Raw genomic sequence first — 25,710 nt, forward strand, 5'->3', positions numbered from 1 at the left:
ACCATACTGGAGAGGAATTTGGAACTATGGGCAATTAAACTGTGTGTACTCTTTGATCCAGTAATACCTCCACTCACTCTGTACCTCAAAAATATCATAAAAAGGGAAAAGGACCTAGGTGTGCAAAAATATCTGCAGTAGCCCTTTCTGTTGTAAAAAAGAGAAATCATAAAAGTTTCAATAAGGTTAAACTGCTTTCATTCCTGCACAGCAAAGTGATACTTGTAACTCCTAAAAACTTTCTCATTATGAAGGCACTTAGGAGTATACATAGAAGGTTAAAAACTTTCTCATTATTGTGACAATTAAGAGCATATAGAGAAAAAGGGCATGGATATGAATTGAATATGATGGGATAATTATCTAAAAACATAAAATTAAGGAGTGAGAAAGAGGAATGCACAGAAGGGGAAAGGGAGAGGTAGAATGGGGTCTGTTGTCTGACATAAAAGACAAGTGAAAGAACTTTTAAAGTTTTGGGCAAGATGGGGGATTTAAGAGGGTTCACATGAACCTCATCATAATTGGTTCAAAGAGGTAATATTATACACACTCAGTAGGATGTAGAAATCTGTCTTACCATACAGGAAAGTAGGAGGGGCAGGGGTGTAGATATTTATAGCTGTCAAATATGTGACCTGGGCAGATAATTCAACTGACAAACAAGACACTTGTTTTATAAACCCAAAGTTCATATCCTTACCCTCTTAGCCCACACAGAAATGCAACTAAGAGAAGAGTAAAACTTATTTCTTCCTGGATAATTTAGCTTTTGTTTCTGAAGCAGTTGCCTTTAGAGAAGCACAATGATCCTGATGGAGATGAACCCCTACTTATTTTGGTGGTGCCCCTCTTGTGTTCTCCTTAGCATTGACTGAAGTTCCTCTAGCCACAGACTTTTACTCTACATCCCTTCTTGTTTCCTGACTTCGTTCTATGAGCGTCATCTATTTCTGGTAAGTCAATATTAGGGAATGTATACAGATTGGTAGGATGGAACTAAGTATGATGGAGGAGGTGTACATGTATACACACTATATATATATATATATATATGTATATATATGCTTGCATATGTATGTATGTATATATATATATATATATATATATATATATATATATATATATATATATATATATATATATATATATATATATATGTATGTATGTATGTGTGTGTCTATGGCAGGGGGAGAGCAGAGTCCTCTGGGTCTGTCATTTAATTGCCTTTGAGAATGTCTGGCATGAAAACAAATGTCAATCTATTTTGACATTTGTTTCTAATATTTTTTATAGAATTGCCACCAAAATGTTGACCTGAATTTAAATGACTTGACTCTGATTATATAGGCAGTGTGTGTGCATTTGTTTCTAGTGCTTGCCTAGCTAGTTTATTCCACTGATCACCATTACACACATACATGTATGTGTACTATACACATATTTATATCATGGACGTATATGTGTGTGCAACATTTTGGTGGCAACTGTATAAAAAATATTATAAACAAAATGGATTGTCATTTGTTTCCATTCCTACACAAAAGGAGACAGAGAAAAACAGATATACTTAAGGAGACAGAGAGTCAGGATTTGAGCACTAGAGCACAGGCAGTGTGAGCACTACCCTATCTGCCATACATATATACCTTCAAGGGGAAGTAGGAACAAAGGGAAGGACAAAATTCTATCTGAAGGGCTCTAGGTACCAATACTGTCATTATCCAAAGTTCATATAAACTCATTGGAAAAGACAATGGAATCTATTTTTCAGTCATTTTTAAAAGTTGGGAACAATTAAATGGGCAATGATTAATATTTCATCTTATTACAACTAATACCTAATTTTATTTTCACTTTAAAAATGTTTTACAATTTCAATTAATTAAATTCATTTTTACAAAAACAGCAATTTTCCAAATGCTTCTCTAAATAATTGATCCCCATTTGTCACATTTAGATTCTCTTTAGCAAATAAAATGAGTTCCATTTTTATGTACATTTTTAGTTCCTTTACTATTGACTTCAGATATTTTCTTCTCTAATCTATGACTAGAAAATCCATTTAGAATGACATGAATATACAAGAGATTTCACATCTTTTGTGCCTATTGCCTCCTATGTATTCTTCCTCATTCTTCTCTTCCCAGGGAAGTGCCAACTTGCTTACCCTCATTTATTACCTTTGTTTTCAATGCTGCTTGCTATGGGAGGTAAGAGAAGCTGGGTGTGTGATAGAATGGTGTAACATTTTTTCCATTACTTTCTTAAGCCTATGTAACCAACAGATCAATACAACAAACCCTGATTTGGAGCATTTGCTGATTGCTAAGGTTTAAATGTTCACATAGAAAACTTAACAATCATAGGACGCTGATTCACTGTTGGTAGAACTGTGAACTCATCCAGCCATTTTGGAGAGCAATCTGAAATCATGCCCAAAGGATTATGAAACTGTATATATTCTGCTGTTTCCCAAGTTGATGAGGGGAAAAGGAAAAGAATTTATATGTCATAAAATAATTGTGGCAGTTCTATTTATGGTTGCAAAGAACTGGAAATTGAGGACATGCCTGTCAACTGGGGCTAAACAAGTTGTAGCACATGATTATGATGGAATACTACTGTACTATTAGAAATGATGAGCTCACTCCTATTAGAAAAAAAAAAACAAGGAAAGACTTGCATAAAATAATGAAGTGTGAAATGGGCAGAACCAAGAGAACGTTGTTTATAGTAACAGTTGTTCTAAGTTGTTCTAAGAACATTTTGAGTATTACAAAGTGATTTTGAGTATTATAAATGCTCAAAACAACTACAAAGGACCTATGAAGGAAGATGTTAAACATCTCCAGAGAAGGAATTGATAAATATAAAATATGTATAGCATGGTTTCATATACATACTTGTGTATGTGTATATATATATATATATATATATATATATATATATATATATATATATATATATATATATATATATATATATATATATATATATATATATATATATATATATATATATATATATATATATACATGTATGTGTATGCTTATATGTACAAATGTATGTGGAAAAAGAAAAAAGTACATGAGAGAACATAAGAAAACTTAGAAGGAAGCACAGAAAAATAGGGTAGCTTTGAATACAAGGTGTATTATTTATTACATAGTTTTTCAGAAGAAGTAAATAGTGTGAACTAGAAATCCATGATTTTATGTTGAATGCTCTTTTTATATTGTGCTATGTGCATGTAAAATTTTGTCTTTTTGTACTTAAGTTCAAAAGGAACAAAAATATTTTTAAAAGAAAAATTAAGAATCAGCTCTAGAGAACCAGTCAATCAATCAATGAACATTTATTAAGCACTACATGCCAGGCACTCTACTAAATGCTGTTACTTTGCTAAGCCAATCAGAACTGGCTCCAGCAACACTCCCAGGGACCAAAATCCACACGTCACTGCCAATCCTCCCGACACCATCAGCACTCCTCTCCTCTGGTGTTCTGCCCAGGGGAAGGTAAATTCTATGGCCAAAAGCTGCCTTTCCCCCCCTGGGTTTACTGGTTACATTTCTTGCTCAAAAGAGAAACTCTTAAAACCAATTTACTCTGGAACTCATAGACTGGACAACAAGACCCTACCCACCTAGCACAGAGTGGTTGTAATAACTAAATAGTAATTATTCCTCTTTTACCCAGCAACCCTGAGAGTCTTCCCCTCTCATTTTGATTTGTTTGGGTTTTTGTTTTGTTTTGTTTTGTTTTTTATTAAAGGGTCATCCTTTGAGGAACTTAAAGAAGCCTTTTCATTGAATGGGTGTATCTCAATCAAATTAAGATTGTGATACAACCTTGACCTGAAAGGATCAGGGTCTCACATTGCATCCTGGACCATCTCCAGTCCTCCTGATGAATATCAGGGCACTGTAGCCATTTGGCTCAGGAGAAGAAAGTGAGGTTGGTGACCTTGCACAGCTCTACCTCACTCAAACCAAAGTCAACTGCAAGTCATGTCATCATTTTGATGTCATGGTCCTCTTTGAGAACGAAGGACAAACACAATAATCTCACTTCTGTTTGACCACCACAGCCACAGAGCCTTTATGCAGAGTTTTTTCCAAGAAGGAAAATAGACTGATGTTTTTCTTCCCTTCCCTGTTCTTGTGCACTCTCTCCTGAGAGAGGTTTAATTATTGGTCCCATTGTAGTAGGAAGGATAGGGGAAGAGCAGTAAAACAAGCAATTCAGCTTGCTGAATTCAGAGTCCAAATTTTTAACTTCTGGTGTATAAAACAGACACTATCTTTACAGACAGAGTCCACTTTTCTACATTACTAATGGGTAATGTACCATCTCCGTCTTATCAACTTCAGAACTTAATGGTATTAATCTAGAAAAGATTTTATGAGTTACCTAGCCCTCATATGACAGATGAGAAAACAGATGGTCAGAGAGTTGAAGTCATTTGTCTGAGACTGTACAGGTGACCTAACTTCTAGTTCAGCTATCTCTCCACCCACCTAAGCAGAGCAGTTGTACATTAAAGTCACAGGACAAAACAAAACAAAACAAAACAAAAACAAAACAAACCAGTGAAGCATAGAGCTGAAAGATTAAGCAATGAGACTAAAGGAAATTAATGACTCCACAGTAGTCACTAGATTTGATTTCTCTTTCCTTTTTGCTCTATTTGTCATTGCTTCAGGAATCATCCATCTCAACTCTGTCTATACTACTGGGCATAAAAATTTGCCCTGTTCAGTCTTGTAAGGGAGAAAACCCTCCTTCAGTTGTTGTTCTTAGGGATTCGACGTGGTTAGGATCAGGAAATATTTTCCCTACTATGCAAATTTCCAAGGGCACTGTATCTCAGCAGTAATGGGACTCCAGTCATCCTTACCATGAATCAGGGAATTACTCTTGTACTTCTGACTTTACTCTCATTCTTCCCACTCTCTACTCTACTAAGTTCTCCATTTGCACTTTGTTACAGGTTCTGATAAACAAATCCATAGATATGTTGAATGTCTCAGCTTCCCAATGCCCCGGTCCAGTCTTCCATTTATTTGACTATCAATTCCTTTTCATCTCTGTCCTTAGTCTCATAGGACTAGGATCAGGTAAGTCTCCCTGTGCATTTCTTCCATCCTCACTCTTCTTTTTACCTTCATGTATATTCTACTTAATTGAATTGGGGGAACACTGAGCAATGATTATGTGATAAATGTAGTAGTTCAGCTGCTTAGATATCACACTAGTTCAATAAAGTACACTAAAAGCCAATTGAATCAGACTTTTATTTTTAGATGTTACCCCTTAATCCTGGCCAGCTAAATTCAGGTTGCTGCTGTTGTAATATGGCCGATTCTACCCATCCTCACTCTTAGAGAAACAAGGCAAAGTAAGCATGCCTGTTCTTCTTATATTATTTGAGAGGAACTCAAATGTGCCTTTCCCATTAAGTACATCTCCCAAGTCTGACATAGTATTTGGGATTTCTGTACTTTTTATCACATGTTTGGTTGAAATCAGTGAAAGAATCCATTAAAATATACATCTTCCTCCTTTCTTACTTTCTTCCCTGTAGTTCTTTCCTTACAAATATTTATTCATTGACTGTACAATAAACTCTGTTTAGTGATGGTGACAAACAACAATAACAATCCTTATCATTGCTGATGAATGTAAGCAAAATTAGAATATATGCATACTTCAAGAATCTTTGATTTCATTGCTTTGACTCACCTCCATCTTTAAGGGGATCTCCCGTTCTATATCCACCCATGAAGACCAAGTTTAATTCTAGGGCACTAGGTGTGTGTAAAACTTCTTTGGGTCCTGAGACATATAGGACAATTTAGTGATGAACCTATTCAAACTTATCTAGGTTAGCTCTTGGAAAGCTCAGAAGTCTATAGTTTGCAATCTCCTCTTTTCTGTTTTTTTTTTAGTGACATCCGGAAAATATGTGCCCATGTTCCATTTTCCATGGTTTTTTTTTTTTTTTCAGAATTCACACACCATAGTGTCACAATCATATTCTCCTCTGCTTTTTTTTTTAAAAAACTCTGGGAGATAACTAATATGGATCTAATGACTTTAAACTCATTGTCTGTGAGTGAATTTTTGAATTTAGGTGAAACAAGAACATTAAGCTGGGTTAGGTGAAACTTTATTTATCTTATTGCCCTACTACTTGTTGATATTTTAGTCCATCCTTCTTGGTGCAAAGATTGGAAAGAACAAGAAAAATGATGTAAGTAATTTTGTTTTCTACACCTCATTTCCATTAATATTCTCATCTGTATGAGCATCATTCTTATTCCTTCTAATGAAGTATTGCAGAAGCATCTGGATACTAAATAGAATCCCAATAGAAAATTGGATCTGAATGATGAAGTCTAAGGAATATTGTACAGGAAATTCTGGCATATGATGGAAGCTTTTACTAGATAACATCTAAAGTCCCTTTCAATAATAATATTTTGTGATTTTATGTTATGAGCATACAGTTCTAATCTCATGACCCTTCTCTGGTGTTAGTGGAAAAAGGAGAAGTTTCTGTCCTGGGCAAAGTAGCTGAAGATTGAGAAGAAGCAATATGGAAGCTTTTATTCTGTACCTAATTCAAGCCTTGAACATTATATTGACAAACGTCCATGGTTAATAGATCTTTTCTGGTTATCCCTACAGGTCAGTTTCAAGTGATTGGCCCAAATGAGCCTATTCAGGCATTGGTTGGAGAAGATGTTATTTTTTCCTGTCATATCTTACCCAAGATGAGTTTGGTGGACATGGAAGTGAGGTTCTTCAAGAACCAATTCTATACTTTGCTGCTTCTATACAAAGATGGGAAAGAAAGTAATGAAAGGCAAATGCAGGAGTATCGAGGAAGGACCCAATTTGTGCAGGATGCCATCACTGAAGGGACAGTCTCCTTAAAACTAAGGAACATAACCCCTTCAGACAAGGCAACATATGGATGTTGGTTTGGATCTCAAACTTTCTACCAGCATTACATTTGGGAGTTACAAGTAGCAGGTAAGCTACTTTTTCAATGATGTGATATCCTCACCTTCTGTATCTAAACTCAGTTAGCTAGAACATACTACTGAAGAGGCCATGCTGCCATGTTTTCACACTCTTTGATAAAGAGACAGAAACAAATTCACGAACTAGCTCAGGACTAGATTATCTCTATTTATGGATATCCTTGAGATTTGGTTTTTGGTTTAACTTTATTTCCTGTTCTCTGCAGCTTTGGGGTCAACCCCTGTTATCTCTCTTGAGGAATACAGAGATGGTGGCATCTTGCTGGTGTGTAAATCTGCTGGGTGGCTGCCTCAGCCAAGTGTACAATGGAGACAGGATCCAGGACAGTATTTATCATCAAACTACACAATAGTGCAAGATGATCATGGCCTCTTTTTCATAGAAACCACCCTTACTATAAAAGAACATTCAAACAAGAACATTTTGTGTTCAGTCCTTAATATTGCCCTCAAACAAGAGAAGGAATCCAGAGTGCAAGTAGCAGGTGAGCAGAATGGAGAGAAAGGAAATATAAGGGATGAGTGCTTGAATGACTCGGTAGAATATCTTAGATTTATGGATTTGTGTCCTTTTAAAAAAATACGTTCAAAAATGTATAGTCACAAATGGTTTGAAAAAGGTGAGTACCAACATTTTTATCTGTCAAATATATGACTACTTGACCTAGGCAGTAAAGCAATTGCTGTGAACCAATTCATTTTATGATCAATGAAAGGAATTAATACTTTAATTAGCATACAGCCAGTTACTGGGATGAGAAAGGAGAGAATTTTAGGAGGAAGTGACAACTGCACCCCAGAATTTATGATAGAGAGTAAAAATGAGTATAATCTAACATGTATTTTCAGTGTGGCCCATAGAAATTCTGAGTATCCTTGGCATAACTCCCACTTTCACAGATGAAGTTTATGCCCTAGGACAATGATTATCTCCCCCTCAAGTTCTAGACTTTTGAGGTTATACTCTATGCTACAACTTGAGTATTCATCAATGTGCTTTCCTATAAGATCTTCAGTTGAACATCAATTTAGTCTGTCATTCTAAAGAGCTTTTAGAAAGAGGCATTTATTAAAGTGGTACAATAAGGGTAAGTCATATAAAACATCTTGCAAAAGTCTAACAATGCCACCACACAATGCTGTCATGGAGGGATAATGGTAGGATGATGATGAATCCTCTTGACTCTTTAAAACTCCCTTAGTCCTCTTCTAGAAAATAGGGTGAAAAAGAAGGAAACCTAGCCTAAGTTGAAGTTATGGCAGAGTCTTCTCCTTTTCACCTCAGGCAAGTTCTACTCAGACACTGCTGGAAGGCTACACTTGTTCTATTTCTGGAATTATTTGATTCTAGCTATGGATACTTAATTTATGCAGGACCCAGCCTCAGAGAGAGTGATCAAATCCTTCAGCCTGTTAGGACAGACTTCCTATTATCTTCATTTCACTTTGTCAAATGGCTTTCACAATTATTTCATACTTTAAGACCTGTGATAGATTGAATTATGAAAATTCTCATTACTTGAGGGAGAGATTTCAAAGATTTTGAAGGCAAGAAGTTAATACTAAAGAGATGAAATTATTTTCACTTGCTATCACAAAAAAAGTGCATCTATGAATATTTTGGTGCTAACGGTACATTTATTTCTTATTTTTACTTCCTTGAGGTATATACCTTTTAGAAAGATCTCTAGATCAATGAATATGAATATTGTACTCATTTCATTAGCATAATTAAAAGTTGCTTTCCTTATTCATCTGTTGGGGAAATATCTGAACTAAGAGAAGTGGGACCTCTTGACAGAAGTATACAGGTCAGTAGAAGTCTAATGACAATGTCAAATGTAGGAGACCAACTGAAAGCAATGTTTTTTAGCATGCTAAGGAATGCTGCTTTTACTGACAGTGATTTCAGTTACCTAGGGTACAGATTTGGGTTTTTTTAGGACCTTTCATGCACTTGTAGAGTGCACATCCAATCACTAGCATTGCATGCCAATGTAGGGTATATAAGTAAAGCATTTCACAGGATGGGGAGGGGGAGAAAAAGAGAGGGATTAGTCAAAGAATTAAATGGGAGTATTTGAAATATAACCCTTAGGAAATGTGAAAGAAGTCCGTTTAGGCAAAGTTGAAAAGATTTTATCCAAAGACATCAAGTCTTTACTGTGTCCATGTTTAGTTTGTTATACTTTATTTCTCCTTTAGTAGTGTTTGGGGGCTTTCTATTTTTAATTCACTATGTGGTTCAGGGATTGATTACTCTATCAAGATGTTGCAAGGTAATGCTGGTTCTTATTTTTTCCCATAGTTCCCCTCTTGGATACATATTCATAAATATCACTAAATCTGGACTGACAAATGTCTATGTTCTTCAAGTTTTTAAGTTCTCTTGCTTACTCTTGATTTCTGGCAGTTTTCTTAAGAATCAGTATTTAAGAGAATCAGTGATGGTTATTACCCTTATTATATTACGTTATTATTACATTATATTACCTTTTTATTATATTACATTAGACTTTATTAATGTTATATTAAAGCAGTTGATTGCATAGCAAAATAGAAACTTAGTACAATGAGGCTTATGGTAATGTTGAAACATAAATATGAGGTTAACAAATCATACAAAATGCAAAACATTCTCTTAAAAACAAAGTGGTGGATGCAAATTCATCATGCTGAAATAAATTGAAGAGAGAATTAAAAAGAAAGTTTAAGCCTCTTAACAAGAATTAAAGATCATAATAAAAATATAGTTTATTCTTTTGAAGCTACTGTTTTAATCAGTAGTAAATATTTGGCCAAAATGTCTATATTTACTCATGGGGATCTGTATTTCAAGAGTAGAATTTTTCTATGGGACATTACCAATAATTTTACAAGAAACTAGGATAAAAATGACTCATATTTATATTTGTTCTTGAATCTGGCCCCCTGTTCTAAAAGTGGCATGGCATTGTAAGCAAAAATAGACAATAAATATTATTGTATAATGAGGCATATTTAATGTCCACTTAGGTAGCAAGTGTCTTGTTCTATTATCTTTGACTTAACTGCCTACCTCATGAAGTTTTCTGCTTTTAGTAAATATACTTCCTTTCAAATCTGAATCAAAGATACCTCTCCAAATCATTAACAACAAATTGCAAGCTTCTCTTACCTTTGTATTTACCTTTTCACCTTATTCCTCTCCCTTCTGTCTCCCTCTTCACTTCCTTTGGTCTTCACTGACTGAATGTCCTTTCCTTCCTTCCTTCCTTCCTTCCTTCCTTCCTTCCTTCCTTCCTTCCTTCCTTCCTTCCTTCCTTCCTTCCTTCCTTCCTTCCTTCTTTCCTTCCTTCCTTCCTTCCTTCCTTCCTTCCTTCCTTCCTTCCTTCCTTCCTTCCTTCCTTCCTTCCTTCTTTCCTTCCTTCCTTCCTTCCTTTTTTCCCATTCCCCAAACCTTAAACCCTGCACACTCTGAAGCGTATAGGTTGGACAACAATAGGGCCCATCCCAAGCCCCACTTAATGGCTGACTTACAGTGATTATCAATGGTAACAGTTTCTCTTTCCCTCCCAATTTGATTTAGTTATTTTTTTTTCTTTTGCTCATTAAAAGGGCTTTTCCCTGACTACTTCTTAAAGAGAAATATTCACTCACTCCTTGAAAGTGAGTATGTAAAAATGCCTATCCTAAAAAGGCCAAGGTCTCTCATTTATCCTGGGGCATCTCTAGTCATCCTGATGAATATCAGGATGGTCACTGGTCACTGGATCCAGATGCCTCAGGAGGAGAAAGTGAGGCTGGTGATCTTGCACAGCCCTCCTTCACTCAAAACAAAGTCAAGTGCAAGAAGTCATCATTTCTCTGATGTCATGATTTTCCTCGAAAATGAAGGATGAACACAATTTCTAGAGCAGATTTATAATGGTGTTTGGTTTTTTCCTAGCAGAATTACTTACTATATTCCAAGTCTTTCATTGCCCCAGTAGTGATTTCTTAGCTATCATTAATCAAAACTTCTAGTGACAAGATGGTACAGTATAGAAAAACCTGACAAAGTCTACTCAGATTGACCTTCCAACAATTATTTCATGGGGTGAAAGTCTTATCGTATTGTGAGAAATGTGCTCACTCCAGAAAGAACACTCACTGATGGAGTCAGGAAAGCTTTAATATGAGTTTGCAAGTTGGGTGTCCTAAAATAGGCATGCCTCAAGCAAAGTTTAGTAATCCATTTTATACAGTTTTATCCAATCATTTCCCTTCCCCTTATTCTCCATATTCATTTATTATAATATTGTGATTTAGCCACAAGTCTGGTTTCAATCAATCTAGCTCCTGAACAGTTTCTGCTTCAGCTAATCAGTTTAACTCTGACTGTCTTTATGGTTTTACAGCTCATTCCTGGTCCTATTCCAATAACCTTGCTGACATATCTTTTCTTTGGAAACAGAACTCTCCAGGCTGTTTCTCACAGTGTTAAACACAGACACCAAGACCAGGGGAAGAACATTAGCTTAGGGTACCTGTAACTCATCTGAAAATTTTGAGAGTTCCAACTTCCATAAACTATTTCTTCTTTGTACTTTGCCTGAACCCTGTGGAGGACATGGCCAATGCAGTTTGTGGGTTAGAAATTTTTTCAGTTCTGGTCTTTTCATCAAGAATGCTTGAAAGTCTTCTATATCATTAAATGAACATTTTTCCCCTGAAGTATTATACTCAGTTTTGCTGGGTAGATGATTCTTGATTTTAATCCCAGTTCCTTTGACTTCTGAAATATTCTATTCCAAGACCTTCAATCCCTTAATGTAGAACCTGTCAGATCCTCTGTTATCCTGATTGTATTTCCACAATACTCAAATTGTTTCTTTGTAGTTGCTTGCAATATTTTATCCTTCACCTGGGAATTCTGAAATTTGGCCACAGTATTCCTAGGAGTTTCTCTTTTCGGGTTTCTTTCAGGAGGTGATTGGTGGATTCTTTCAATATTTATTTTGCCCTCTGATTCTAGAACATCAGGGCAGTTTTCTTTGATAATTTCATGAAAGATAATGTCTGGGCTCCTTTTTTTGATTATGGCTTTCAGGTGGTCCCAAAATTTTTAAATTCTCTCCTATTTTCCAGGTCAGGTGCTTTTCCAATGAGATAGTTCACATTATCTTCTATTTTTTCAAACATTTAGTTTTGTTTTGTAACTTCTTGGTTTATCATATAGTCATTAGCTTCCCTGAACTGCACTCTCATTTTTAAAGAACTATTTTTTTCAACGAGTTTTTGAACCTCCTTTTCCATTTGGCTAATTTTGCTTTTTAAAGCCTCTTCTCCTCATTAGCTTTTTGGACCACTTTTGCCAATTGAGTTAACCTGTTTTTAAAGGTGTTATTTTCTTCAGCATTTTTTTGGGTCTCCTTTAGCAAGCTACTGACTCGTTTCTCAAGCTCTTCCATGGTCTGAGCCTATTGTATATTCATTTTGGAGGTACTGGAGGCAGAAACCTTGACTTCCTCTGACAGTATGCATTGTTTTTTCTCATCTAAAAGGATGGAAGGAAAAGCTGTTCACCGAGAAAGTAACCTTCTATGGTCTTATTTTTTTTCCCTTTTTTGGACATTTTCCCAGCCAGTTACTTGATTTCTGAATCCTTTGTCAAGAGGAAGGTCCTAGTGCTCCTGCTCCCCCCAGGACCATGCTCAGGGCTGAGATTCAGATCAGCTGTTCAATTCCACATGGGCTTTAGGTGTGGGTGGGCTGCCACTCAGGGCTGAGGTCCAGATCAGCTACTCAATTCCCCCAGGGGCTTTAGGCCAAGTGCTTCACAAATGGACACCCACTGCTGCCATCACCCCTGCTGCTGCTGTGCAACCCCTGTTGCCACTGCAGCTACTGAGACCTGGGGGCAGTGCTGAGAGGGACCCTGATCCCCTCTCGCCCAATTGGAAAGCCCCCTTACTGACCTTTGAAGCTTTCTTTGGCACTTGTAGGTTGAGGGATCTGAGATGCTCCCTGCTGGGAATTCTGCCCTGGGGCCCTGTTCCCATCCTGTTTCTCCCAGTGCCATGTGGCCAGGACTGGGACAGACCCTTCCTGTCGGCTTTCCAGGTTACCTTTTGCTGGAAATCTCTTTCACTCTGTCATTCTGTGGCTTCTGCTGCTCTAGAATTTGTTGAGAGTCATTTTTTACAGGTATTTTATGAGCTGTGGGGGAAGCACTAGAGTACATGTGTCTTTCTACTCTTCCATCTTGGCTCTGCCCCTCTATTTTTTGGATTAGAAATATTTTAAGGAAACAAACAAATACACAAACAAAAAAACAACTTCCATAACCTGAAAATAAGCCCTTCTCTCACTTAGTATTTTGGTAGAGTCCTTAAACAAAAGAAAATAACAACAACAAAAAAAACCCCTCAAATAGACCATTATTTAAAAGATTCTACACAACTATTAAAACAATTCTGAATGTGAAAACCCAATCTAACTTGAGAATTTATAGGTAATTACCAAAAGATATACAAAGTCCATGAATTTGAGTATTTGTCTGAAATTCATTTGCAGATATTCAAATGGACCTTCTGGAGGAAATTCAATATCTTGTTCCACTTTTTTCAGTCTCATTCTTTATTACCACCAGGATCAAATCAAAAACACATCATTTAGTATCATCATCTTTACTTGGTCTTTTGTCATTGTTTTTGCTGGCACAATAGTACACTTTCTAAGACCACTGACATGGTTGCAGCTATCAAGAGTCATTTAAATATACTGTTGGGCCATCAGAAAACTTGAGGGTGCCAACCACATGTATAGTTTTCAAAGGTAAATAAATGGAATGATATTTTTACCTTTCTTAAAATATGGTTTATTACTCAATTAAGAACAAATAAGAACCAAAACAATTTAAGTTTTTATAATTTCTCCCTTTTGAGAACATATGTCATCATAACATCGTGGGAGGAAGGAGAGTTATTTAAACAGAAATAATGTGAAACTGCAAGGACATAATCTTATGCATAAATGTATACAACTATTAAACTGGTGAACAAAAGAGATGGCCAGTCTAAGAACTGATTTGGTTAGTTGCCTAGGTTAGGAAGCTGAGGAAAGAAGGAAGGAAGGAAAGAAAGGAGGAAACATTTATTAAGCACTTATTATGTACTAAGCACTTTACAAATATTAACTTGTTTGATTTTCATAATTCTTGGAGTTGAAGAAAATGATAAAGACAGAGGTTAAGTGAATTGCCTAGCATCACACAGTCGTTAGGTGACTGAAGACAGATTTGAATTCAGGTCGTCTTGACTTTAGACCCAGCTAACACCTAGCTGCCTAGTTGAGATGGCAAAAGTACACATAGCCTCATCATAGTAGGCTTAGTGTTGCCAGGATTTGCAAAAAAAAAAAATTAATTATAAAACATTTGTAGTTCTGCCATCATGATCAGAGAAATTTACCACAAAGGGAAGAGAATGAAGTTAGACAAAAGTGCATTACGCTATATTCCATTCAAAACAGTACAATGAATATAATTCAAATATATATGCCCTGATATTTAAATGGAACTTTGAATTCACTGATGTTGCCACTCTCTCCAATAGTACAGACACATACCATCAATATCATATCATCTTTTGGGAATTTTGTCTATGTCCTTGTATGAATCTAAAACAAGGAGTTTATCTAAAATTATGGGGGCTTTCCACTAGGTCTCTCACATTGAATCTTCCTAACTCTTACCACATTGTAATTCTCTTCCACAACTCTTGTTTGGACTAGAGATGATGACAAATTTATGTGATCCTTGAGACTGGAGAGCTTAAGGCTAGCAGATCATTTGAATTCAGAAATTCTATGTTGTGGTCAGATAAAAGTCAATCATGTGTCTCTTTGAATCTGGAACTTTATTGTAAGCCCCCCATGTAGGACCACACAGACAGCTAGACTGCCTGAAAAGGAGGCAAACCAGCCCAAATTGAAAAAACAAGCACATTAAAGATTTCAGGTTGAGAATTATTGGTTTGGGGCACAGGAGAATCCTTTGCAAATTCATCAGAGACTCTGTCTCCAAAAATAGAGATATTGACATAGATATAGATATGGACATAAATATAGATATAGATACCTGTTAGTTATGTTGTGAAAGAAAAGCTAAAAAGAAACAATTATGAAAAAATAAAGTGAAAAATAGTATGCTTCAATCTGCATTCAGACTCCATAATTTCTTTCTCTAGAAGTGGATAGGATATTTCATCATGAATCCTTTGGAACTGTCTTGGATCATTGTATTGCTGAGAATAGTTAAGTCATTCACAATTGTTTATTGTATAATATTGCTATTACTTTGTATAGTGTTCACCTAGTTCTGCTCGCTTCACTCTGTATCATTCTGTATAATTCTTTCCAGGTTTTTTTGAAAATAGCTAGTTCATCATTTCATATAGTGCAAGAATATTCCTCTACAATCACATACCACAGTTTGTTCAGCTGTTCCCCAATTGATGGACATCCCTTCAATTTCCAATTCTTTGACCACCAAGAAAGCTGCTATAAATATTTTTGTACAAATAGGTCCTTGCCCCACCCCTTTTATCTCTTTGGGATACAGACCAAATAGTGGTATTTTTGGATCAAAGGCACAGTTTTATAGTGTTTTCAGCATAGTTCCAAATTGCTCTCACAAATGGTTGAATCAGTTCACAACTCCACCAACAATGCATTAGGGTATCAATTTTCCCATATCCTCTCAAACATTCGTCATTTTCCTTTTCTCTTACATTAGTCAATCTGATAGATGTGAGGCAGTATTTCAGAGATGTTCTAATATGTATTTCTCTAATCAATAGTGATTGAGAGCATTTTTATAAGACTTTAGATAGCTTTGATTTCTTCACTTGAAAATTGACTTTGACCATATCCTTTGACCATTTATCAGTTGGGGAGTGACTTGTATTTTTATAAATTTCACTCAATTCTTTATATATTTTAGAAATGAAGACAATCAGAGACATTGGCAAAACAAATTTCTCTTAACTTTCTGCTTTCTTTTTAATCTTGGTTGCATTGGTTTTGTTCTCACAAAATCTTTTAAATTTAGTATAATCAAAATATTCCATTTTACATCCTGTAATGTTCACCATCTCTTTTTTGGTAAAAAAAAAAAAAATTCTTCCCTTCTCCATAGATCTGACAAGTAAATCACTCTTTTCTCACCTAATTTGCTTAAATGTCTCACTTTATGTTTAAAACATGTAGCCCTTTTGACCTTATTGTTTTTATACTCTAAGATGATGGTCTTCACCTAGTTTCTGCCAAACTGTTTTCCAACTTTTCCCAACCAGATTTTGTCAAATGGTGAATTCTTGTTTCATAACCTTCAGTCTTTGGGTTTATCAAATACTAGATTACTATAGTCATTTGCTACAGTGTACTGTGTACCTAATCTATTCCCCTCATTCACCACTCTATTTCTTGAACATGGTATTTTAAGACATAGAATCTTATAGCAATGCCAGCAGAATATTGTTGTCAAAAGGATAGACCTTTGTATCAAGGAAAGTTTGGATCATTAAAAGCATTATGGAATTTCCCAAGGGTAATTCAAGCAACACTTTTTTTTGTCCTTAAAACATTTGTTTACTAATCTGAAAAGAAGAGTTATATTTAAATAATATTTCATGAATACATGCTCTGAAAGTGACATAAAACTTGACTTTTATAAATTCAATAGTAAAGAGTTGTAATGGATCTTAATAATTTACTTTAAACAAAGTTAATATATCACGATGATACTACAAAAATGATGAAGATTTGAAATTTAAATTCTGGTATCAAACTTTTATATACATAATTCTAAACATTAATAGGAACTACAGAGATTTGTTAGTTTCTATCACTTTTACAAGTATGGAGCACTAACGTTCCATTTATTAGAACTATTCTATATTTTGTAACTTATCATGAATTTAATAGAAATAAGCTGAAGAATATGATAAATTTTTAGAAATTTAATGTCTGTTGCAGATTTAATGGTTAAATATTTAAAGGCAATTCAAGCAACATTTTCTTCTCATTCATTTCTGGGCTTATATTTTTGTCTATGCACAGTATTTAAAATATGTGTTACATGTGTATGTATATGTGTATACATGTATAAACATATATGCATGCATGCATATATATATACATACACACACATACACACACACACACACACGCATATATATATATACCAAAGGCCCAGTTGTGCAAGATTATAGAATATAGAAACAGCCTTGGAGTCAGGATGACCTAGGTTTGATTTCCACCCCTCAGCCAGACTGTATGACCCAAACTCTGTGATCTCTGTGGAAAAGAAATATTGATCATGACTTTATCAGAGACACCCTATAAGGATTTCCATTTATTGAGAGAAAAGGAAGGGGAACTAGAAAGGAAAAACATAGTAATGAGTGGCATGGCATAGGAAGAAAATATATTTCTTGGGAAATTTTGATAGGTTTCAGAAAAAAATCAAAGGCTACCACAAGGGTAGAGACTTCTTTCTAGTGTTCCAGAACTTTAGAGAGCACAAAAATGTGACATATACTTAGAAACAACTGAACTCATCATCTAGCTTTCAAGCACAGAGAATAATTAACTAGTCTCTGCCTCAGTTTCCTCTTATGCAAAGTAGGATACAGCAATGCTATCTATTTCACTGGGTTACACTTCAATAGAAAGAGTACTGGACTTGTAGTCACATGATTAGAATTCAAATATTGACTCTTATATTTAACTATGACTGTGACATTGGTCAAATTCTTTAAATCTCTCTGGGTTTCTGTTTTCCTAAATACTAAATGAGAGGATTTGATTAGATGAACTATAATTTCCTTTCCAGCTGTGGGTTTGTGGTCATTTAATCTATAATCTGAGTTATCTAGTCCAACGCTTCATTTACAAAGAAAACAGAGGGCCAAGTAAACAATAGCCAGTAAGCAAAAGTGATGGCATTCCATGGAGGAGTAGAAAGGATATTGGACTTGCAGTCAAAAAGACTTAGATTCAAATCCACCTTAGACATTAAGACCATCATGTATCTTCTCTGTGTATCAGTATCCTCATTGGTAGAAAAGATAGTCTTTTTCTCACTTTTTAATTTCACATTCTTTTTTTTTATTTTGCATTTCAAATTCTCTCCATCCATCCTGCTTCTCCCTTACCCACTGGGAAGGGAAGCAATATGATTTTCACTATACATGTGAAGCCATATATAATATATTTCTTTGTTTGCCATATTGCAAAAAGAAAAAAGTAAAAGAAAAAACCTTCAATCTTTACTTAGTGTTCATTAGTTTTCTCTTTCAAAGTGGATTACATTTTTAATCATGAGTCTGGAATTATCAGGGATCATAGTATTGATCAGAATACCTAAGCTTTTAACAGTTCATCATTGTTACAATGTTGCTGCTACTGTGCACAATATTCTCTTGGTTTTGTTCACTTCACTTAGAATCATTATTTCATGGAAGTTTTTACAGGTATTTTTGAAACCATCTCCCTTGTTGTTTCTTGTAGCACAATAGTGTTCCATTATACATACTACAACTAATTTAGTCACTCCCCAAATGATGAGAATCCCCTTTATTTTCTAATACTTTGCCACTACATAAACAGCTTCTAGAAGTATTTTTGTACATATAGATCACTTTCCTTTTTCTTTAATCTCTTCTAGACACCAAACTAGTAGTGATGTTGCTTAGTCAAAGAATATGCACACTTTGAGAGTCTTTTGGAAATATTGTCAAATTATTCTCCAGAATAGTTGAAACAGTTCATAACTGTGCATTATTATCTCAATTATTCCAAAATCCCTCCAGCATTTATCATTTTCTTTTCTGCTGTTTTAGCCAATCTGAGAAGCATGAGGTGATATCTCGGAATTGTCTTAACTTGCACTTATCTAATAATTGTGACAGAGTAATTTTTCATGTAACTGTTGATAGCTTTGATTTCTTATTCTGAAAACTATACATTCATATCTTTTAAAGGAATCAGTCTTGATAGCCTGTAAAATCTCCGAAGAAGTAAAGCTATGCTCCTTTGATGTTCTGAGTCCTCTTTCCACCACACCATGCCATCTCTGAATATCTTACTTGTAATAATTCACAAATAAATCAACATTTTTATTGTTACCATCATTATCTTGATTATCCTTATTATCAATAATTTTCTTGGGACAAAATATCAAGATTGACTCTGATTTGGCCTGGGGTTTTATGTGGTTATCTTACAGATCACTTCTTCCAGACCTCCCTCTGGAGCTATGGTTTTATTGTGGTGATATTTCTCAACTTGGCTGCCCTTGGTTTTCTCATTTTTATCTACTATAATCAAGGTAAAGGGAATGAAAAGGGGAGGGTACTGCAAAACTCTTTGTGACTTTTCACGACTGCAATGTACTTCTTTTAATCATTTTGTTTTCCTCTTTGGGTCCCAACCACCCCTGGGGAAATGGCTTCTGTGATTGACCCACGCTCAGAAATTGTTTTACTTGTTGCCATTGAATTTGGTTTTCTTAAAACATTCTCCCTTTCTTCAAACTTGATTTATCCAAGTTACGTTTCACTCATAGTTTTCTGTTTCTCTTTATTTGTAGAGAAAATTAAGAAAAAACTGGGTAAGTTTTATTTTACTATTTTGTATCAAGTTTCTTTGGGGGACTCTCTATTTTTCTAAGTTATTTCAACTCTAATTCATTATTTTTAGACTTAAAGAGAAAAACAAAAGAGGCAGGTAAGAGAACAACTTCCCCACATATCATATCTTCATCTGCCCTCATCAGCTTCATTTTCTTACTTGTCCTTCCTTGCCCCTAGTTCCAGAAATAACATTTAGCTCTCTGTTTGCAGAATGGATCGAAGCCACTGGACATTCAGGTAACTGAAATTGATGTTGGTTTTTTTCATGGTCTTGGTTTTATTCTCTTCTCACTCCAAGCATGTCTCCTGCTTTCCTGTTACTTCACCTTCCCTTATCCCTGACTTTGAAGAAACAGGTTGGGAAGGAATGTTGGTATTGGTTTCCAAAGCTTTCATTTTTGGGAAAGGGTCAGTAGAATAAATGTGATAGAGGGCTAGCTCATTGCTGAAATCAAAGACTCTATTTGAATGGAAGAAGAAAACAGAAGAACATTGTGTTGGGTTAAGGGATGGAATTGCTTATTAGTGTCATTTTCATCTGACGTTATAAGGTAATTCAGGAGTATATTTGTATATTTTCTAATTATATTAGTTGCATTAATAACATTGCATCCTGTTTCTCATAATTTTTGATGATTCCCCTCAGATTACTAGATATTATTTAATAATATGGAGAAATATCTTTCTCCATAAGGAATTGTGTACATTTCTTTATATGCAAGATCACATTTATATTAAAGTTACTAAAGATACAATCTGCTAACAATGGAATCAATAATAAAACAGAGATATAGACAATTCTTTGTAATATATTAGCTGTGATAAATATCATAGTATCACCACAAATATCATCACATACCAACAGTATAATGGCAGATGACTTCTCTTCATTTCTGAGAACATAGTCCTACATAATTTATTCAAGAAACCAAAGAAAGTTGTATGGGAAAACAGAAAAATCTGAAAAATTTTCTTTATCTTCTTTCTGAGATAAAGGTGAAAAAGTTTCCATCAAGAAGGAAGCCCTCTCCATCATCTTTCTTTCCTATCCAATTCTCTCTGATCATGCCATAAATACAATCTCTTCAGCACCTTTCATGTCATCACTTTGAACAGTGTCTCCAGACTCTAGTGAGTCTGTATAAAATTGTTTTTATGCTGTGGTCCTAAAAAGAAAGAAATTTTCCACTTTTCTCTCTGTTTCTCCCATAATTTATCTCCACAGATCTCACACATTAAAAATAAAAGCACATTTCTCTCTCATTCTACAGAGAGAAGCATCTCATAGAATGACAATTAAAATTGTAACTTCTGACTTGTGTGCTTTTAAAGAAACAAATTTCTATGACCTTTTTCAGAAAGGGTTTTGAAATGCATTGTATTGGAAATAAAAGTTTTTAACCTAGTGCCCATGAAATTGTATCTTTTAAAATGCATTGATAATCATTTCAATATAAATTATTTTAAGACTATGCATTTTATTTCACATATTTCAAAAATCCCTGAGAAGGGATTGATAGGATTTATCAGCCTACCAAAGGTTAAAAACCCCTGAGTCACGTGGTCCCTGGTTTGAATCAGGTTTCTCTTCCCTCAAGAAATTGTTCTTGGCCTCTCTTTTCTTTCTCTCTCACTTTCCATACTAACGTCATGCAGAAATTACTTGTACATGAGTCCTCAAATCATAATTGTCCTATATTACTTAACAAGGCTTAATTTTAGGGAAGTGAAAGGCAGTCAATATCATCTAAAAGACAAATTTGGGTATATGTTTTCAAATATACAACAAACACAAGAGATAAGTTAGGAGAAAAAGGCCAGTCAGAGGAAATGATCAGAAGAACTCATTTGATACCAGTATCATTTGGTCTTATTTGAAAAGACCTCTACTTCTCATCTCTCTCTCTTCTTTTCCCCTCCCCTAGTTTCTCTTCTTCTTCTTCTTCTTCCTCTCTTTCCTTTGCTTTTCTTTCTGTATTCTCTCCCTTTCACTTATCATCACATCTCTGCCTCTCCATGTCTCTCTGTCTCTCATTCTTATCCTACTTGTGTCTCCTCTTCCTTGTTCTATTACTCTCATTTCTTTCTTCCTTATTTTCTTTCTTTTTCCTACCAGTGGAAGTTACTCTGGATCCAGATACTGCTCATCCCAAACTCCATGTGTCTGAAGATCAGAAATCAGTGACCTATGAAGATACAGAACTTGCAGTGCTTCAAACTGAGAAAAGATTTAAGTTTCTATGTGTGGTGGCCTCACAGAGTTTTTCCTCAGGTCAACTTTATTGGGAGGTGGAGGTTGGGGAGATGAGGAAATGGTACCTGGGAGTATGTTGGGATGATGTGAACCGGGGAGAAAGCAAAATCACATTCTCCCCTGACAATGGCTACTGGATTTTGGGGTTGTGGAATGAATATGAGTATTTTACATTTAACCCTGCCAGAAAGGCCCTCACTCTCTTTGTAAAGGCCCATAGAATAGGAGTTTTCCTAAATTTTAAGGCCATGGAAGTCTCCTTCTTTAATGTGACTTCAAGATCACACATCTATACATACACTAACTGCAATTTCCATGGGAAAGCCCTTTACCCATACTTCTGTCCTCGTGAAATTGCAAAGCAAGAACATTCAATAACCATGTCAATTTGTCCTGTGTCAACTGTGCTTGTTTCTCAGAACAGATATAATGATGTTCCCAGCGCTGAGATAACTCAACGCCTCCTTCCTCACTCTAGGAGATGTTAATCCATGTTTTTTTTAGTGTTTTCAAGGCTCTTTTCCCAGAGCTCCTTTCTTGTTCGCAAGGATTGAAGCATTTTTGAAGGTTTAACTTAGCAGAAAAAGAACTGGATTTTGAGTCTGAAGACATTGGTCTTGGTCATCTTATTTGACCTTAGCAAAGACAAATGACAACTCTTCCATACTTCAGCAACTATATCCTTTCTCTTTTATATTCCAACACTTCTTCCTTCCTTTCCCCCTCAGCAGACAATCTCAACCACCATTTAGGGAAAGGTACATGAAAAGACAATGTTTATGCCTGCTGTGATTCCCCAGAGAACTTTCTAGAGTATGGATAAATATACCTAATGCATCGTAGGTGATTTGTTGAGGATGACAAATATTTAACTAGGAGTGGGGAGAGAGATTGAAATAGGAAAAATAGAGTTCCCTTGATCTTGAAATCTTGGGTCACTTTTAGTGGGTAATATAAGCTATGGCTCAGCACTGAAAGGTTGTGTATTTTGGGATGAGGCAGAAAAATGGGTGGTCTATTGGTCCATCTCCTCCATGGTATGTGTGTGGTTTTACATCAAACCTTTATCAAAGAAGATTGGGCATTGATCCAGGCAAGAGTGGCCTACAATCAGTGGACCTGAGAGGAGCAACTCTAACTTCTAAAGCTCTCCCTTTCCAGAAAATATAAATTTGATTCTCTCTGTTTCTACATTGCCCATGTCTATGTCTCTCTCTGAATCTCTGTCTCTCTCCATCTCTGTGTCTCTGTATCTATCCTGTTCTATCTTTATCTATCTATCTATCTATCTATCTATCTATCTATCTATCTATCTATCTATCAACTATCTATGTCCCCCCCCACACCTTTTTCTGGGATTTCCTAGGAAGGACGAGAAAGAAGTACTGTCCTTTGGCAGTAATGGCAACTTCAAATACAGGTGCCCTCTAAAGTAGCCTCATTTAGCTTCTCAAGTTTCTGGTTGCCTTTTCTGTTATAATTCTTGCATGGAAGTGATACTGAGATGGGCTTTTCAGAAATGTTGGCTTTTGAATCTTGGGAATTCCTGGGTTCTTCAGGTGATGCTTATTGTAGTTAGATAAGCCATAACTTATCGCTTCAGTTGATGCAGCTACTGTAACATTTAATGGAGAAGATAATTGCTAATTAGAGAAACACCCAAACTCCTAACTTGTCTAGCCAGAATACAACTCTCATGAGGAATCTGTTCAGATATCAGACTCAAAGAGAAGGAAAAAATGCTTTATTCAACTGAATACAGAACAGCAGTACTCTAAAATATTTCGTGATTAGTTATTTCGATATTAACATCCCAGAAAAGTATATAGTAGTAACAAGTCATTGCCTCATGTTTAAATCTTTATTAATATGTGCTTGTGGGTTACTTGTGCTTTGTGCATTTCTTTTGTATAAAGAAAATAAATAGTTGTCCTCTACCTGATCTATATAGTATTTTTGAAATACATTTCTAGTCTACTTTGTTGGGGTAACACTAAACATGGACCATATCTAAATGTGGAGAGTTGAAGTTCTAGGAATCAAGTAGAAACTAATGACTATGAGGAATCAAGACTCAGTCAAACTAAATCTAAAGAGAGAAAAAAATAGAAGAAAACATGAAATATCTTATTGGAAAAACAAAAGACCTACAAAATAGATCCAGAAGAGAAATTCTAAGAACTATGGGTCTACTAGAAAGCCACGATGAAACAAAGCACCTAGACAATATCTTCCAATAAATCATCAAGGAAAATTGCCCCAAGGTAGTAGAACTGTAGGATAAAATAGTCATTGAAAGAATCCACTGATGACCTCCTGAAAGAGATTCCAAACTGAAAATCCCAAGGAATATTTTAGCCAACTTCCAGAATGATCAGGTCAAGGAGAAACATAACACAAGCAGCCAAAAGGAAAGAATTCAAATATGAAACTACAGTCAGGATTATACATGAACTTGCAGCTTCTACATTAAAAGATTGGAGGGGTTGGAATATGACATTCCATAAGGCAAAGGAGCTTGGACTACAACCCAAGGATCAAATACCCAGTAAAACTGAGTAAAATCTTTCAGGCAAAGAGATGAACATTCAGTGAAATAAGAGACCTCCAGACCGTCCTGATGAAAAGACCAGAGCTCAATGGACAGCAAACCTATACTAGTGGGGTACCTCAACCTCTCTCTCTCTCTCTGAGCTTGATGAATATAACCTAAAAATAAACAAAAAAAAAGAAGTTAAAAAGGTGAATATAAATTTAGAAAATATACATACGGTAGACCTCTGAAGAAAAAATTAATGAGGATAGAAAGGAATATACCTTTTTCTCATTGGTACACAGTACATACACAAAAATTGACCATGTAGTTGGGCATAAAATCTTCACAATCCAGTGCAGAAAGGCAGTTCATGAAACTATATGTAATAAAGGACCATGGAAAGATAGACTAAGAATTAATTGAAAACTAAATAATTTAATCCTAAAGAATGAGTGGGTCAAGCAACAAATCACAGAGACAATAAATGGCTTCATTCAAGAGAAGGACAATAATGAGACAACACACTAAAACTTATGGGACAAGGTAAAGCAATTCTTAGGGGAAGGTTTATATCCCTAAATGCTTACACTAATAAAATAGAGAAAAAGGAGATCAATAAATTGAGCATGCAACTGAAAAAGCTAGAAAAAGTACAAATTGAAAATTCCCAATTAAATATCAAAGTAGAGATACAGAAAAACAAAGGAGAAATTAATAAAATTGAAATTAATAAAATCATTGAAATAATAAATAAAACTAAGAGCTGGTTTTATGAAAAAATGAAATTGATAAACTTTTGGTTAATCTGATTCAAAAAAAGAAAGATGAAAACCAAATTTCCAATATAAAAAATGATAAGGGTGAATTAGCCACCAATGAGGTGGAAATTAAAACAATAATTAGGAATTATTTTGCACAATTGTACGCCTATAAGTTTGACAATCTTAGTGAAATGGATGATATTTACAAAAATATAAATTGCCCAGATTAACAAAAGAAGAAGTAAAATATTTAAATAACTTCATGTTAGAAAAAGAAATTGAACAAGTCCTCAGTGAACTTGCTAGGAAGAAATCTCCATAGCCAGATGGATATACAAACAAATTCTATCAAACATTTAAAGAACAATTAATTCCAATACTATTCAGACTATTTGGGAAGATATGTGAAGAAGTCCTATCAAATTCTTTTTCTGATACAAATATG

The 25,710-nt window shown here is 35.1% G+C and overlaps 1 protein-coding gene across 1 annotated transcript; it reads left to right on the forward strand.

The window, feature by feature from the left end:
- Positions 1-507: 507 nt before the first annotated feature.
- LOC140517733 (butyrophilin-like protein 3) lies at positions 508-23,982 on the forward strand. The gene is made up of 7 exons (XM_072629235.1): positions 508-956; positions 4,997-5,123; positions 6,697-7,044; positions 7,262-7,540; positions 19,672-19,692; positions 19,814-19,951; positions 21,831-23,982. Exons 2-7 carry the CDS (start codon positions 5,021-5,023, stop codon positions 22,454-22,456), a joined length of 1,515 nt encoding a protein of 504 aa, XP_072485336.1. The 5' UTR covers positions 508-956; positions 4,997-5,020; the 3' UTR covers positions 22,457-23,982.
- Positions 23,983-25,710: the final 1,728 nt, after the last annotated feature.

Source organism: Notamacropus eugenii, chromosome 1 (genome assembly GCF_028372415.1).
Source record: "Notamacropus eugenii isolate mMacEug1 chromosome 1, mMacEug1.pri_v2, whole genome shotgun sequence".
Taxonomy (NCBI): domain Eukaryota; kingdom Metazoa; phylum Chordata; class Mammalia; order Diprotodontia; family Macropodidae; genus Notamacropus; species Notamacropus eugenii.